This window comes from Leptonychotes weddellii, chromosome 9, assembly GCF_054177405.1.
Source record: "Leptonychotes weddellii isolate Sample4059 chromosome 9, ASM5417740v2, whole genome shotgun sequence".
Taxonomy (NCBI): domain Eukaryota; kingdom Metazoa; phylum Chordata; class Mammalia; order Carnivora; family Phocidae; genus Leptonychotes; species Leptonychotes weddellii.
The window spans coordinates 94,198,428-94,215,406 of NC_138377.1; the positions used below are offsets into that span (position 1 = coordinate 94,198,428).

The following is a 16,979-nucleotide window of genomic DNA, read 5'->3' on the forward strand; positions in this document are numbered from 1 at the left end:
CATGCTAACCTGAAATATCACATTGACTTAATTCTAATTAAAAACAAAAGAAAAACCTTGGTGATTTAGTTCGCTTTGTCACAGATAAAGGAAGGCTGCCCGTGGGCTCTGTGAAATGTTCAAAACCTCTCTTGGCAACCTGCTGCAGCCTTCGCAAGGGTCTAGCTGGGAACCACTGGCTGGGTTGTCTCTAAGGGCCCTTCAGCTCTGACTCTCTGAACATCCTCTCGCCTGCAGTAGGGGTCTTAGCCCAAAGGAGGGAAGAATGGTAGGAATGGAGGCCCAGGGCTGGGGAGTCCCCCTGGGGCCCCACCAATCACACCAGCTAGGTGGCTGCCTCCTAATTCATGGCCTGGGCCTGACCACATACCATTCATAACACTGGGAGGACAGCCCACGGTGCCAGAGCTGGAGGGACTTTGGGAATCGCTTGGTCCAGCTGCCTTGTTTTACATGTAAGGAAACTGAGGCCAAGAGAGGGGAAGTGACTTGCCCAAGGCCATACAGCCAAAGCCAGGCAGGGGAGGGGCCGTGGGACTTGAATCTCTTGGCTCCCATTTCGGGCACAGGATCCTAACAGCCTAGATGGAGTGAAACTCTCAGAGAGCCTATGCTGCCCCTGCTCATGCTGACCGCACACTCACCACCAAAGCACACAGCGTCCCCAAGACATGGCCCTGACCTCGAGGAAGGGCTGCCTGCTGAGGCCCAGATGCTTTGAGCCTTTCTCAGCACTTGGAAGTTGGTGCCTGAGTATTCTTACATCCTTATCTATCCCCATCTCACCTCCACACAGCCCACATCCCGCAGCAGCCCGGGGAAGGGAGCCCTCCCACAGGGGCGGGTCCCTGAGGTTCCAGCTCCTGCTGGGGAGAAGCCTGCCAGTCCTGCTCAGCATCTCCACTCTGTGAATGGAGGACGGATGTAAGCACCTCCTCCCATCCAAAGGCCTGTTAATTATAGATGCAGCGTTGGCTATTAACATCTTGAACTTGATTTGAAAGAGCTACTGCCAGAATGGAACCCCTGGAGCTGGTCCTGCTAAAGAGATGCAAATCTCCCCCACTCCTTCCACCTGCCTTCTTGCACAACGTGGCAGCAGAGGCCCAGACCCCAGTGGGTAATGAGCTATATGTTCTATTAAATTTGTTTCAAATGCTGTTTATTGAATTTTCTCCCCTGCAATACGCTACTTTGTAGTTGGGCCCTGTTTGGGAAAATTAATCAGCAGCTGGGCTTCTTGTGTGGATCACCCATTTTCCTTGCAATGGGCCAGAGGTTAATGAGTATTTTTTGGAGTGGGAGGAGGAGGGGGATGGGAAGTGGTTGACCCTCCCTCTCACAAAAGAGGGAGGTAGTGTTAGTGCTGCAAGTTCGGCTCTGGGTCCCCGTTAAATACGTGGGTAGGAGACAGGGGGAACAGAGTGGAACTGGGTTCTCCAGATCCAGGCCGGGGTGGTGGGTATGCCCCTGCCAGCCTATGGGAGCTCAGCAGGGAGGACTCTGGGACAGCCAGCCGAGACCCACCTGGCTTCTTGCTGGAGAAGTACCAATGGCTTAGGTAAGAGAGGGCCCTGCACCTCGGGTCAGAATACAAGGGTTTAAGGCAGAAGCACTAGCTCATGGTGACGTGGCCTCACGCATCCCATCCATTCAGTCCAGAGACCTTTGCTGGGGGTTGCTCCTATTCCTTTCTCTCCTCTACTAACCCTGGAAGTTCAGGGCCACCAATGCAGGCTGATTTTGGTGTCCAACGTCATGTCAATGCCAGCAGCAGCCTCCAGGCAGGTGTCCGCTCCTTGCCAAGCAGAGTACCCGGGCTGTGCTGCTGGCTCCCCCCTGCCCACCCTTCTCAGTCATCCCCACTCCCAGCTCCCAGGCTCAGGCAGTGGGAGTCCCACAGAGGGAGGCTCACTTATGATTTTCCAGGGAGAAAGAATGACACATGGCGCACAAGGCAAAGAGAGAACAGCGCGGACCGAACGCCAACCGCAGAGGCCTCTCCAACGCACAGCAAACCTCACTGGACCTAATTAGCGTGTCACTGATAAAGCAGCAACTGACAGTGGGTGCAGGTTGGGGAAAAGAAACTCTGCATAAGGCATGAAGAGCAGAGGGTCAGAGAGACGAGAGGGAGAGAAGGGTGGAGGCCGCTTGTCACATCCATTCCCATCTCTGCCTCCCCATGCGGAGGCAGGTAACGCCCAGGGTCATTCTTTCTGGCTCCCAAGGGGGATGGGTGGAAAAGGGCTGAAGGTTAGGCCCGGAAGCCCCCTCTCTCTGTCTGTCCTAAATGAACCGGCTGTCAGTGACCTGAGGCTGCTCTGTACAGCTGTGCAGGCTAAGCACTGCACAACTCCAGCGGTGCCATTAACATGACAGTCATCGTAGTTTGTGTATACATGACATCAATTTCCTGGCAGATGACAGTAGAATGTCTCGAGAAAGGGATGCCTTTTTTAAATCTGCACAAGTATGCTATCTGACTCTGACCCCTCAAGAGTCTTCTCTGGAGGAGCACAGATACCTTCTAATAGTTCCTAAACAGATACCAAGCTATTTCAGGGAGACCTGAGAGGCAGTGAGTGTGGTCAAGGAAGGACATTTGGGCCCAAGTGAAAGCCAGGCCTCTTACTGACCGCAAGACCGGGGGTCCTCCTGGAGACTCAGCTGCTGTCTTGGTAAAACAAAGCTTCCCTTCTGCTCTGCACTGCCGCCCTTGTCCCATCTGTAAGTCCGAGAGTCTCTTCTGGGCTCAGAGAAGGAATCACGGGCTAATGAGGGCTTACTGAGCACTGGTCAGAGGTCTTTGCATCTTGCCAGGTGACCCCCAGGAGGTCCCAGTGGCATTCATGCATGCATAGTGGGCAGCCCCCGCAGAGGGGGAGCAGGTGTGGACAGGACTCTGGTCCTCACCACTGTCCACAGCCCTGCACCCCTACAGACACGGTGGACGCATTGGCTTAGGACACACTGCTTCCCCGGGGCTGCTCCCTTGGTACCAGCCTGTGCCTATTGCCCTCTGTCCCCTTCTGTTCTTCTAATAGCCTTGCAGGGAAGGAATTACCTTCCTAGAGAAAGAACCGCTCTAGAAAGAGGCTAAACCGAGGCTGGAGGGCTCACCCTGCCCTAAGTCCACCGTGGGGACGGGCCCGACCGACTCCACAGACCAAGCTCTCCCCTCGGCCTGGCTGCCTTGACGGCAGACAGGACAGCAAATGCTGGGGACCCAAATGACCTGAGCACCTACTGTATACCACGCCCTGTACTAGGTGGCCTCCTACACGTTAGTTGTTAAACGTCTGTTGCTGGCGGAGGCAGAGATGGCTACCAGGGGCTTCCGGTGGGCAGTCTTAGGGAGCATTTGTGTCTTGTGTCGGGAGACTCCTAAAGCCTCAAAGCCTTTAAAACTTGAAGGAATAGGGGCTTGGTCGTTAAGTGTCTGCCTTCGGCTGGGGTCCTGATCCCGGGGTCCTGGGATCGAGCCCCGCATCGGGCTCCCTGCTCTGCGGGGAGCCTGCTCCTCCCTCTCCCACTCCCCCTGCTTGTGTTCCCTCTCTCGCTCGCTGTTAAATGAACGGATAAAATCTTAAAAAAAAACAAAACCCCAACTTGAAGGAATAAAGCTAAGACGGTGGAATAACAGGCCATGGGAGCGAGCGTGAGCCCGGGGCGTGTGCCAGCATCCATCAGATGACGCATATCCCCTGAAAGGGCGCTGGGTACAGTGGTGACGGCGTGTCACTGCTGCTGGTGACCCGGCGTGCTGTCAGCCTCTCGCACGCGGACGGCCTCGGCCCTCACCTCCTAGGACAGCTTCGCTCTCCCACTCTAGGCCTCATCCCCCTCCCCTGTCCCTCCCCCTGCGCCAGGGCCAGCTCCTGTGCTCCCGGAGGGACTGGGGGTGGGGGGGATCAGGGCCTCCGCTGCAAGCCATCCGAGGACAGGACAAGGCTCCCCTGCAAAGTCTCTGGGCAAGCCCCGACAGCACATGGCCCCAGTCGCTCTGCATTGGGTTTCATGATTTCCTCAGTGGTTTTAAAAAGTGCCAGCAAAACACTGCCTCTTACCTGCCGGGAGAGCCTATTGTGGGGCATTAGGGGAGGTCTCATGAGCTTAGAGGAGAGAGTTTGCAGAATACGGAGTGGGGCAGGCAGGCGCACAAGGTGAGACTAGCGCGGGAAGGCCACCTCCCTACTTCCAGATGTTCTGCAGGCTGTATCTGGTGAGCCTGTGTGTGTGCACACACGCGCGTGCACGGCACTGCTATACACTCGTGATGCATGTCATGTGAACAGTACATGTGGGCCCCACATATACAAGAGGGACAAATGCTTTGCAGGTGGTGAAGAGCAGGTCAGGGATAGGATTTATGCCTATTGTCCCAGGGTCTTGATTTGAATGGTGGCTTATCAGGGCCCCCAGGTGTGGTCCATGCAGTGTGCGAGTCTGGTGTGTGTTCTGTCTCAGCAGTGTGACGGCTATGGGGTAAGCTTAGCATCTGCGTGTCAGACATTTGGACCGATTCTGGCCATAGAGCCCCAAGGGTGATTTGTACATGGGAGCTCCGAGTGTGGTGTGTATGGTACAGACATGCCGTGTCCATGTGAAGGGGATTGGATATATGAGGGGTGCATACATGTGTATTGCAGGACCCAGATCCTCTGAGGTGGCAGCTGGGTGGTATGTGCCCTGGGCAGTGGCTTGCAGAGCCCGAGTCTCAATATAGTGACAGCAACAATGTCCCAAGTGGGAACCAGATTATGGGAGACAGAGGGTCCTACCGATGCCGATGGGGGGTGTTTACCAGGGTCCAAGCAAAGCGTGGCATATTCATGATTTAGGGGATGTTTCTAAACTACCCGCGCATTTATTCAATGAACAGTTACTGATCCCACTCTGTTCAGGAGACTGTGCCAGGTCTGGGAAGGCCCGGAGTGAGGAGGGAGGTGCGGGGGGGGGAGGGCAGGGACACAGGGACGAATCAGACAGACCCGCTCCCAGCAGCTGTTGAGTAGAGAGGACAGACACATCTACAGTGTGCCACCAGAGCAGACGTGCCACTGTACTATGGAGAGGTTACGTCCTCGTGGAAAGAAAGCAAGAAGTCTGCCTGAGAAGGGGCAACGGAGCTGAGCCCGATGCTGCATGGGCAGGGTTTGGCCAAGAGGGTAGAGAGCAAGGGCATTCAGAGAAGCGGTAGATGGAACGAAGGCCTGGTGGCAGGGCCGTGCATGGGTGAGTGGGCATCCAGGGTAAGGTAATTCTGTTAGGATTTGCTGGAGCACCGGGGCTGAGGGGCCAAGGCGGGACTGGAGCCTGGACGTCAGACCAGCCCACCCAGGAAGGCCTCGAGGGCCAGGCTTCATACTTTGCCCTAAAAGCAAAGGTGGGTCCGACAGCAGGTAAGGGACTCAAGGTTCCAGCCTATTTTAGGAACCCCCTTCCCCAAAGGCAGGAGTCTGGACCACTCTTTTCTGGGTGAGAGAGGCTGAGAACCCAGACTCAGGCAAATTGAATCGCTTACTGATTGTGCAGTCAGTCATCAAAGAAAAAGTTCTAGAACTGACTGCAAACAAAGAGAGGCCTTTCCTGGTGACCAGAAGCGGAGTGGAGATGGAAGAGGCTGCCCTGCTGCCCACACCATCCCCCTCGCATCCCCCAACTGCAGATTCTCTGCATCTTTCTAAAGCTGGTGCCCTATGGATTTTTCTGGCTCTCGGAGGTTTCTCAACCAACTTCTCATAGAACGCTTCACTACACATAACGTGGGCCTGGAATGTGCTCCCCATAAGGCCCCGCGGCCTCAGGGGGCAGGTTTGAAGGGAGGGTACAGCAGATCTGGCCTCCCTGGAGGAAGGGACGGGGTGGTTTCCAGCCTGGGGCTGCAGGCCAGGGAAAAGAGGGGTGCGAGGCCTCAGAGGGAGATGGGCAGGAGGGGCGTGTCCTGGCAGCATCTGCCTGGGGTTGGCTCAGCACTGGGCTCGACAGTGGGCAAGGCCAAGATGCTCAAAGCTGTGTAAACCATTCTGAGCCTGTCTCCTGGTGTATGAAATGGCAGCAGTGACATCTCACCCCACGGGGCTATGAGAACACATGAGGTGATGGCTAGGAGAGCCATCCACACCACCACTGGCAAGCTGACTCTCTGGACTACCTGATGGATGCCTGATTGCTCTCCAATTTGATGCTACTTTCAAATTTGGCTCTGGAGGCTGGAGCACCCCCATGGCCCTGGTTAAGGTTTTACCCTGGTTGGGGGGGGGTAGGGTGGCGGCAAGGATCCTTTAGGGTTTGCCCACAGAAGAGGCAGGGCACAGAGGTTCCAATGGGCTCCAGAATATGACTATTGGGTTTAGGTCCTGGCTCTGATACCTATAGAACCTTGGGCATTTTATTTTTTTAGTTTTAATGGGGTATAACGGACAAACTTGGGGCAAGTTATTAACCTATGTCTCAGTTTTCCCATCTGCAAAATGGGGATGATAGTAGGACTTTCTTCCAAGGGTAGTGGTGAAGATTAAATAAGTTGACCTATGTAATCTCCTTAGAACAGTGCCTGGCCCAGAGGAAGTGCCATGATGCTTTAGGCATTTTGACTATTACACACGGTCCATAAGAGTCCCAGCCACGGCAGATATAAGGAGAGATACTGAGATTTACCTGCGCTGGGCCACGTTCCTAGTGCTTGCCCTGTTTCCCCGCACCCAGTTGCGGAGCTTCAAAGTCGGGTTCCCCTGGCTCAAAGCCCACGCTCTCCCCACTGAGCCAAGCAGCCTCTACCTAAGAACCACGGGGAATAATAGGAGCTAGCATCTACTGAGCACTTACTGTATGCTGAGTTCTCAGACAGTGATGTCCCCATCTCCCCACACAGGCTATGGAGGTCAAGGGCAGCACTGTTTTGTCACGCCCCTGCTCAGTGGCTCCCTCTGGCCGCTGAATTCAGCACAGGCCCCCACCCTGGCACACAGGGCCCCTCCTGCTCTGCTCCCACTCTCTCGCTCACATTCCCTCCATCCCTGCTCATCTGGGTAGTGTTTTTGGAAAGAACTTTTGAGGGTTTTTTTTTTTTTGCTTGTTTTTTTGGTTGTGTTTTGTGTGTGTGTGTGTGTGTACGTGTGCAATTACCCCCACTGTTAGTTTCCTATTAGCTAACCCCACCTTGAAGTAATTTATTCGTGACCTTTTTCTGCAACATCTTTCATTTTCCACACACAATCACATCTTCTGGCAGGAATCCCTTCCCCTCCCGGGGTGCATAATTACTCCCGCAGATGGGATTATTGGTGCTAATGACTACGTGGGGAGATGGCTGGGAAGGGGCCAGGCTGGGTGGGGCCTAGGAGCTGGAGGGCAGGGGTAGCAGGAGGGGAGTGGGTTCTTCCTTTATTCCAGACCTGCCAGCTTGGTGAGAGAGTCAGTCTGCGGGCCGGGGCCCTCTGCTCCTCCTCATGCCTCTGCGTGCACACTCCCTGGCCCTTCCTCCAGTCCTTCCCAGAAGTGCTTCCCTTCAGCTTGACATCGGCCCCCGGGAGACAGGGAACACCTGTCATCGAGGTGGGGTGACTTGGTCAAATAGCGAGGTGGCGGCAGAGCCAGGGCTGGAGCCCAGGTCGGCCTCCCCTCTGGCCTTCTCCTTCGTACTGACCTCCCCTCCCCGCACCGCCGTCCCGAGGCAAGCACGGCCTTGGAGCCGCAAGCCTTGGGTTCGAGGCCCAGCTTGATGTCCTCACAAGTCACGTCACCCTGGACAAGACTTGTAACTGCTCTGCACTTTGGTTTCGTCTGTGCCACAGAGCTAAGGATTCTCGCCCTGCTTTCCTCACAGGAGAGCCGTGAGACGAACCAGCCCAGGTGTGAGGCGGCTGGGTAAGCTGGGACGGGCCGCCCCAAAGCAGGGGAGGGAGACTGACGGTCCCAGCCTACCTCCCCTCAAAGACAAAGTGAGGGAGGGCACGAGGCTCCCACTGAGAAATGAGGTTGCCGGGAATGTCCCCTTTCCTCGGAAAAGGCCTGAGAGAGTCTCCAAGCCTCTTATTTCCCACAGATGCACAACCCTTTCCTTCCCCACAGTTTTTATTTGTGGCTCAAAGTGCAGGCTCTGGGTTCAGACAGCCACAGGCTCAGCTCCTGGTGACCACTTACCAACTAGGGAAGGTCACTTCACCTCTCTGAGCCTCGGTTTCCTCCTCTGCAAAGTGGGGATCCTGACAGCCCCCACCTACAAGGGTTGTTGTGAGGATTACGTAAAGTAACGAACGGACAAAGAGCAGGGGGTCTGCCACAGTCACTTGGTGCTCCAAGGGTGGACCTTCACACCCCGCTCGTCAGCTTCCTCCAGACCTTTCAGGGCAGCTCCTTGACTGGTGGCCCGAGCTCATCCTCCAGAATCTGTGGGGTGGCGGGGCCCGGGAGCCAGCAGGGGCAGAAATCCCATCAGCACCAGAGACTTGGACAAAAAGAAAACTGGGGGAGCTCAAAGCATGGACGCCTCAACTACCACACCCTCTTCTGCTGCATGGAGAGTACTCTAGGTTCCAGGCCTGGACCAAAGCCCGAGCTCCAGAACCCAGTAACGAGGGCACTGATAAAGACGTGAGGAGCATGGCAGGGAGAGGGTGGCGTGACATGGGAATGTTTATTTTTTGGAACAGACGAGTCAGGAGTTTTCCTTAATAAAGCCACAAACCACGGGGTCCCAGAGCGGGGAGGCTGGACTCAGCCTTAGTGACATAAACCCAATTTTCCCTACTTTGCTCTGTGGACTAATTGCCAACATGATTTAATACATGTTCCCCCAACCCCATCCCTCTCTGCCCTGGGAAAAATCAGTAGATGTCTGTTCTGGGGACCGCAAACTCAGGAGAAGGAGGTGAAGGCAGAAAAGGCATGGGACTGGGAGTTAGGTCACCTGATTTCTGTCCCAGTTCTGCCAATGATTTGCTGTGTGACCAATTCTGTGCTCACACGGACCCTGAGGGGCAGGCACTATCAGCCCATTTTACAGATGGGAAACTGGGGCTCAAAGAGGTTGAGGACGTCACCTCAGTTCACACAGCTGAGGGACAGACTTGGGAGTCCAATCCAGGCTTGTCTGACCCCAAAGTCCATGCCTTTGGCCTCTAGGGCACCATCCCTATACAACTCCATCAGGGACCTCGACAATCATTTAGTGAGCATTTGCAACATGTCAGCCTTTGTTCGAAACATTGTACATATTTATCTCATTCAATCCTAGGAACACTAGAACACAGAACCATTATTTACCCTGTTTTGTAGATGAACAACCAAGGCTTGAGAAGCATAAGTAACTCGGCCAAGGCTACCCGGCAGGCGAGGACGGAGCTGGGACAGGACCACCGGAGTGTGGCGTGGGCATGTGTTCATGTTTTTCGATCATTTCTGCTACTTTGCACTACCTGTGTTCCTCTGTTCACACGGGCAGGGCAGCTGGAGGGTGAATTCCTCGTCTCCAGTGCAACAGCCTGGAAAATCTTTTATTATAATTAGGAAGCTAGTCAACGGCGGGAGGCGGGGATGCGGCATGGAAAGCTTACGGCTAATAGCCTGCAGACCTCAGGTTTGATGAAGAACAAAACAATTAGAACAGGAACCACACACACATTCTATACATGTCACCTGGCGGTACTTCTCAGTCCACATTCTCTCCTGGCCCCGCAGCTGTCCTCCCTCCTGAGTTCTAGCTCAGGAGCTGCACAAAAGGCAGGCACGCATTTTGTCCAGCTCTGGAGTGGGGGCTGGGAGAGAGTGACGTCTTTAAAGGACACCAGAAACCTTGGAGGAAAATTCAGTCGCTGCTTCACTGATCTGGATTTTCATAACTCTCACCCCTGTCCTACCTTCCCCGGCCAGAGCAGCTGAGGTTTGTGACTGACCTCCCGACAGCACGGAGGAAAGGGAGAAAAATGTGGAAACGAGTTGTTCATTTGGGTGATGGAGCGCCCGCTCCCCTTGCCAGCATGCAGGGTTCAATAACAGCAGACAGGACTTCAAAAAATTGCAGCATAAATAGATGAGCCCTTTAAGGTAATAGAAATTCTGTCATCCAGGGGAGAAATATAGGGCCCAAATCCCCTGGGCGGGGACACCGGGCTCCTACCCCCGCCTCCCAGGCTCTCCGTACCCATTGTATCCAGAGCTGAAAGGTAGCATTTGTGCTGAGCAATGACCAGAGGGCCCCTTATCTCCCAGCCACACCGTTCCACGCAGGGAGGAGGTCTGGAAAATCCAGGCTCTGTAGCTCTGGTGACCTCACAGGCTGTTCGCTGTGGGTGCCAAGGTGGCAGCAATTAGTCCGAGAGCAGCAGAGGAGGCTTCATCAGGCTGGCCACCTAGGTGAGGCCTTAATTAAGGAAAGCTGGTCACTTCCCAACCAGGACAAGCAAAAAAAAAAAAAAAAAGGAAAGCTGGTCAGCAGAGGCATGTGGAGGAGCTGAAAAGCTGGCCTACTCCCTCCGCCCCCTCCCGTGATGAGAAAGTCTCTTCTCAGTTCTGTGGCTGCCCTTGGGAACCCAGGAGCCCCCGTCAACCCTGCTGCTCCCAGCTAGGAGGAAGTTTCAACTAACTCTACTCTCTTCCTCTTGCTTCCCTTTCTGCTTGTACCCCCAAAGAGGGTGTTTCCACCAGGACCAGTCCTTCTCTTTAGGTAGGGGACCCCTTGGAGTAAATAACAATAGCAGTGGCAGCATTGACAATAATAATAATGATGATAATAATAAGCTAACTCTTGCTGGAAGAGTATTAACATGCCAGGTATTCTAGTTATCTTATATGTACTAATTAATCAGCCCAGGAATCCAAAAGACTTTATTATTATTCCCTTTCATATATGAGAAAACAGAGGCACAGAGAGGTAAAATACCTTGCCCAAGGTCACACAGCTAGTAAGCAGCAAAGCTGGTATTGGAAGGGAGGGAATCTGGCTCCAGAGTCTCTGAGTAACCACTACATAGTATTGCATAAGGTAGAAGCTCACACCATTTGCTTCCCCCCCGCCAAAAACCCCAGAGATGATGTTGCGGGATAGCTTTTCTAGTCCCACTGCCGATACCTGTTTATCTGAACTGCAGAGAAGGCAACGGGTATTTTTAAGCTCCAGCCCTGCTGGCATGCCCCTCAGGAAGTGCCATGAATTTCCTTTCTATAAAGGTCACTTCTGAAAACTTCTGCTTTAAGGGCATTCATTGCTCTTCCCCCAAATTTCATTGATTTCAAAGCAAGTATATTGAGCAAGATGTTCATATGGAAGACATGGAGTGGGGGGAGGCAGTTGGAAGAATGGGTACAGGGTACACCTGCTATGGGAACGGAGGAGATGGAAGGCTTAATTCTGAAGACAGGGATATTCAGGGAAGGCTTCATGGAAGAGGCAGCCTTTGATCTCAGCCCTGAAAGGCTGAGAAGGATTTTCATAGACTAAGATAAGGACAGTGGGGAGGGCATTCTAGGAGGAGGGGAAAGCTTGAGAAAAGGCACAGGCAGAGGCCCCAAAGCTTATACTATGCTTGGAAAAAAGTGAGTTATGTGTGGCCATAGCAGAGGTTTGCAGCAGGATCTAGCAGGAGATGAAGTTAGGGTGGACTGACTAGTTTTAAGGGCAGGTTACAAAGGACTGGGGTTTGAGTTTTGTTTGGTAGGTAATGAGAAGCCATGGAGGACGATGTGATTCCAACTTCCAAGTGGGTGGACAGCTCCACTTAGTCCCTTCAATCACAATTCAGCTATTCCCTCCTCACTTCCTGGATTATCCTTCACGTGAACACACGTAGGACTCTGCTGGCCTGAGCTGCCTGCCATGTGACCCTCACTCTGCCTTTCCCCACCCCTGTTTCCCCTGGTGTTCTGACTGGGTGAGGACCCTAGGTTCTAATAGAACAAGTGCAACCTTGGAGGAGAGCCTCGTGGTGGCTGTCCGAGGTGCTGAATTTTAAGCCCTCCCATTATAATGACTGGTTCCCATAACACCGTTCCTGTTGGGTAGAAAATATCATTCCCACTTTACAGATAAGAAATAGAAGTCCTAAACGTTAGCAGAACCAGAGCTAGGAACATGTTTTCTCACCTTCCAGTTCAGGGCTCTTTTGCCCCACCCAGCAGCCCCAATGCAATTCAGCAAATCATGCCTCAAGTGATTCCAATGCTGTTGCCAAGCTAACACGTAAAATGCCCAGACTTTATTCCTATCTCCAGCCCTATGTCCATTTCCCCAAACACTGACAGGTGTGTCTACCCCACAAGGCCTCCTGAGACTGACTATTCAGGGTGACCCACAGGTGCTTCGGTGGACCTGCTTGGACCCACAGCTGTGCATATTCATGACTCTGCTTGCTCCAACAGGAACCCCTGGGTGTAGCTCATCTTGACACTCTTCTTGACGGGAGGGGTGCTGGGCTTGCAAGAAGCATTGTTCCCCTACTACTCTCACAGTGTGCCAATAATTACTACCATTTTACTGGGTGCTCACTGTGTTCCAGGCACTGAATGACAAACTTCCCATATGAAGCTTCTCAGTCTCATGGCAAAGTCTCCTCTTAACAAATGAGGAAACTCAGACTAAGGCGGGATGAGTGACTTGCCAGTAGGCAGAGTGGGGATTGGAAGGCAAGGATCTGAACTCAGATTTGTGTGGTTCCATGGTGACCTGTCAATCTAAGTCTATCATCTAACCTATGACAGTTCAGTGGCTTTGTGATCCAGGGCAAAGTCACTTGTCCTGTTTGAACTTCAGCTCCTCATTTCCAAATTGAGGAACACGAAAGTGCACCTCCACCAGGCTCTTGTGAGGGATAGAGATGAAGCATGCAGCAAGGACTCATAAGTGTTTGCTACTAGTGTGAATATGATTATCGCGGAGCACAAGCTCTTTGAAGGCTGGATGGATGTCTAATTAGCCTTTCCATACCCCCAGCTGCCCCCCCCCCCCGCAAGTCCTTGGCAGAGTAAATATGTAGTGCTCTGGGAAAGAAGGAGAAAGAGTGTGAGGGCCAGCACACCCAGAGTGCCAGGTGGGGCTTGCTCCTGCCCCATATTCTCATGGCCTCTGCAGGGGTTGGGGACCCCTGGCTGGAGCAGGCATGTCACTGGACTCCCAGGGGTGGTTCTGCACTACCTTATTAGCGCACCTCACATCTATGTTGAGTCTGAGGCCATTCCCAGCCCTCAAGACTCTGCTTTCCTAAAGCTATCCCCACATCCTCCCTAAGGAGCCCTTGGCAGGAAGGGCTCTGGTGGGAGGGGCCAGCTGAGGATGCGGCCTCACATCCATTACCATGTTGGATACTCACATCCCATAGCAGGCAGGACTGATGTCACTCCCATCTTACAGAGGAGGAAACTGAGGCCCAGCAAAGTGAGGCAACATGTCCAAGGTTAGTGAGCCTAGGATTGAGGTCTCCACACATTCAGAAAAGGGCTCTTTTAATTAGTCTCTAATTAATTGCTCATCCTAAAAATCTTTCAAGGAAAAGGGCAGCTGTATAAATTTATAGACTAACTATCAAATAAAGGCATTGCTAATTATTATTGACTGCAGGGCATTCTGGGGAGGGTCTCAGCCAAGTTGGCTCTGCTGATTACCTCAATCCCTGACCCTGACCAGAGCTAGCTAATTGCAGGAAGTTGCATTCATTCAGAAGCTGGGGTAAAGGCAACAGTAACGAGTTCCCTCTTGGAGGCTGGTGCATGCAGGAATGAGTCAAACTGGATGAGAACAATTGACTGTTCTGTAATCACCTCCAGCAGCTCCTGCTCAACACCCAACAGGGCCCCAGAAGGGCCTTTCCAGGTATAATGAGGCTGGGCAGGAGGAGATGGATGAGAATTCACCGGGTCTCACCAGGGCAGTTTGGCTTACAATCTGTCTTAGCCCCGAGCCCCAGGCAGGTGGGACCCCACAAAGAGATGATTCCTGCAAGTGCCAAGTCTCCCAAAGTTCAAGGGCAGGAAGTCATTTGCAACCCAGATGGGAGGAAGAGCAGCAGTGGGCTGGCCTCCAGACTGCAGGAGCCCTGACCTGAGGGCAGTGGGCACACAGACAGTGGCCTCCCTAATCCTCAAAGGGTGCTAACTCTTCCTTCTATTGAGGAACAGTGACCAGGTAATTGGGGGTGAAGAAGGGGAACATGGGACTCTCGGCAGGCCCATATACAACGTATACAATCTCAATGAGCCCCCTCTCCCTTGACGAACACACACACACACACATATACACACACACACACACTCTCTCTCTCTCTCTCTCTCTTCCTTGCTCCTACTTTCCTTTATTTTCCCCGTAAGGGTGTGTTTCCTGACATGGTCCATGGAGTCCACATAGTGGACCATCTTAGAAATCAGTGGGTTCATTTCCCCCTGCACACTTATCATTTACAGGTGAAGGAATTGGGGCCCTGAGAGAGAAAGCCACCTGCCCAAAGTCATAGTAGCCAAACTGGGATGAGGGTCAGAAGGCCCCACTAATGGTTCTGGTGGGGTCAGTTCAATTCTGCTTCCATCTCCTGATCACTTGGCTATGTGTGATTTTTAATCCCAAACAACTATTCTCTCCTACCCGAGCCCCAAACCTAAGGCACTCCATTTTTCTGTGGAAGTGATGGCCAAAGGTCACACCGATAAAGGTAAATTAGAAAGGAGACCTGCAGGAGGAACAGACTTCTTTCTCTTTCAAAGATGTCACTAGAATTCATTTTCACCCAATTTTACCTGCCCTGGGGAGGAGGAAGAAGGAACTGAGCAGAGTTTAGTTCTGTAGACCAGCGCAACCTGCCCACAAAAGGCCCCAGGCAAACCCACACTCCCACATCAGGAGCAGGGCTTCCTTGTAGATCAGTGGATCTCCACCTTGGCAGCACACTGGCCTCAACTAGACCAAAAATATCAGTGTCTCGGGGCGGGGGGTGGGGGGGCAGGTATCAGTGTTTATAAAGCGCCACAGGTGATTCCAACGGACAGTCGAGGTTGAGCACCACCCCTTCTTACTCAGCGTGAGGCCACCAACCGGCAGCACCGACATCACCTAGAGCTTGTTAGAAAGGCAGACCCTCAGGCCCCACCCCTACGTACCAGATCAGAATCTGCAAGGTCAGAGGGCCTACCACTGATCCATACACTCACTAAAGTCTGAGAAGCACTGGGGTGAGCTACCTTCGATAGTCCATCTCTCCACCTGGCAGCAATTCTGCAAGGCAGGCGTTCCATTCCAGAGGTGAGGAAACCCATCCTGAGAGAGGTTAACTCACTGGCCCAAGGTCACACAGTCAGTGACGGGACAGCCAGGATGTGACTGACCCCAGTCTGGTTCCAAAGACCACGGTTGGTACCACACCAACCACTTCTTACAGCACAGTAAAATACATGGCCGCAGGGGAACCCCGAGTGCTTGGGTCCTCAGACCCACTGGGCACGCCCCGCCTTCGAACAGGATTCCACTTCCAGTGTCAAGTTCCCTAACTTCATAAAACCCAGCATAATTCATGAGAAAGCACAAATAGTAAACATGTGGGGGAAAGGTTCACTCTCCCCAGTAATCAGAGAAATGCAAATTAGAACAACATCGAGGAGCCATTTTCTACCGATATAATTAGCAAAAAAAGAAAGAAAAAAGGATGTTAGCAAAGTTGTTTTGAAATAGGTACATTCATACACGGTTGGTGGCGGTATAGATTTATATAACCCTTGAGGAAAGTAATATGGCAACATCCATCAAGAGCCATAAATATATTATGCTCACTGACCCTGGGAATTCACCCTAAGGAAATAATTCAATAGGAGAGGAAAAGCTGTTTGTAGGAAGATGCTTATTGCAACATTTGCTGTGAACATTGGAGACAATATTCAGCAGTAAGGGGATGGCTGAGTAAACTGGGGGATACAGCAACTCCTGCAGTGGTATGCAGCTACTTAAAATGATAATTAAGAAGCCTGAGCAGCAAATGTGGGTGAAGGCAAGTAGAATGCAAAACTGTGTGTATACTGTGGTTATTATGATGTAAAAACCCCGTGTGCATTGGATTTAGACAGGGAGGAGCTGAGCGCAAAGTGCGAAGACAACTGGTATTGCAGGGGGAGGGGACAATGGGAAGACCCTCTCCTTCTATTACATCTACAGTTACAGAAACCAGAGGAACCGGCCCTTCGAGAACAGCCTGGGGGCTCTGTGGTCAGGAGCCCTGTCTCCGAGAGGGGGGCACAGAGACACTCCCATTCTTCATCCCTGGGCAAAGGGCCACATTCCCCGATTCTCCTCGGAGGTGGGCTGAGCTGGCCCCTCCACTCCTGTGTGGGGCGGGGAGCCTGGGGCCACGGGAGGCCCCGCCCATCTTACCATGAAGCCCGGCGCACACGTGCAGCTCCCAGTGATGCTGTGGCAGTCAGCGCCGTTCTGACAGGTGCAGGGCAGCCGGCAGCCATTGCCGTAGGAGCCAGCGGGGCAGGACTCGTTGCAGTCGTGGCCAGACCAGCCTGGCTGGCAGGTGCACACCCCAGTGACTGGGTGGCAGCTGAGCAGATGAGAGAAGAATGAGAGGACAGTCTGGCCAGGGAGGCAGCCACGTCCCCCCCTCTGCCCACCCCAAGTCTGGTCGGCCAGGGTAGCAGGATCCAAGGGCCTCTGAGGTTGAATTTGCTTACTGCCCTGCTTGTCAGAAGGTGCCCAGGTCACGTGGTCTTGGCGGCCCCGAGAAACTGGGGCTCTCGGTAATTACATAATTTGCCTCAAGTCACATAGCGAGGAAGCAACAGAATCGGGATTATAACGCAGGTCTTCTGACTCCTAAAGAAGTGCTCTTTCTAATACAAATACACACAGTCCAAAGAAGAAGGCAGCCTTCTTCAGTCCCTGCCCTAGGACTATGACATCCAGAGCCTCACTCACCCTGTACCCAGGGCAGATGCCTGGTGTAAGGGCAGGCACGGGACAGCTGCAGTGAGACCCAGTGGTGCTGATATTGTAGCTACTC

At 53.0% G+C, this 16,979-nt stretch overlaps 1 protein-coding gene across 2 annotated transcripts in view; it reads right to left on the bottom strand.

Annotated features, from left to right (window-relative positions):
• The window catches only part of MEGF11 (multiple EGF like domains 11), a 327,464-nt gene that overhangs the window by 40,514 nt on the left and 269,971 nt on the right, over positions 1 to 16,979 (bottom strand). For both annotated transcript variants that reach the window (XM_081831278.1, XM_081831277.1), the window contains one exon: positions 16,346 to 16,520. In XM_081831278.1, the coding sequence (XP_081687404.1) occupies positions 16,346 to 16,520 (175 nt within the window). The remainder of the gene's footprint in view (positions 1 to 16,345; positions 16,521 to 16,979) is intronic.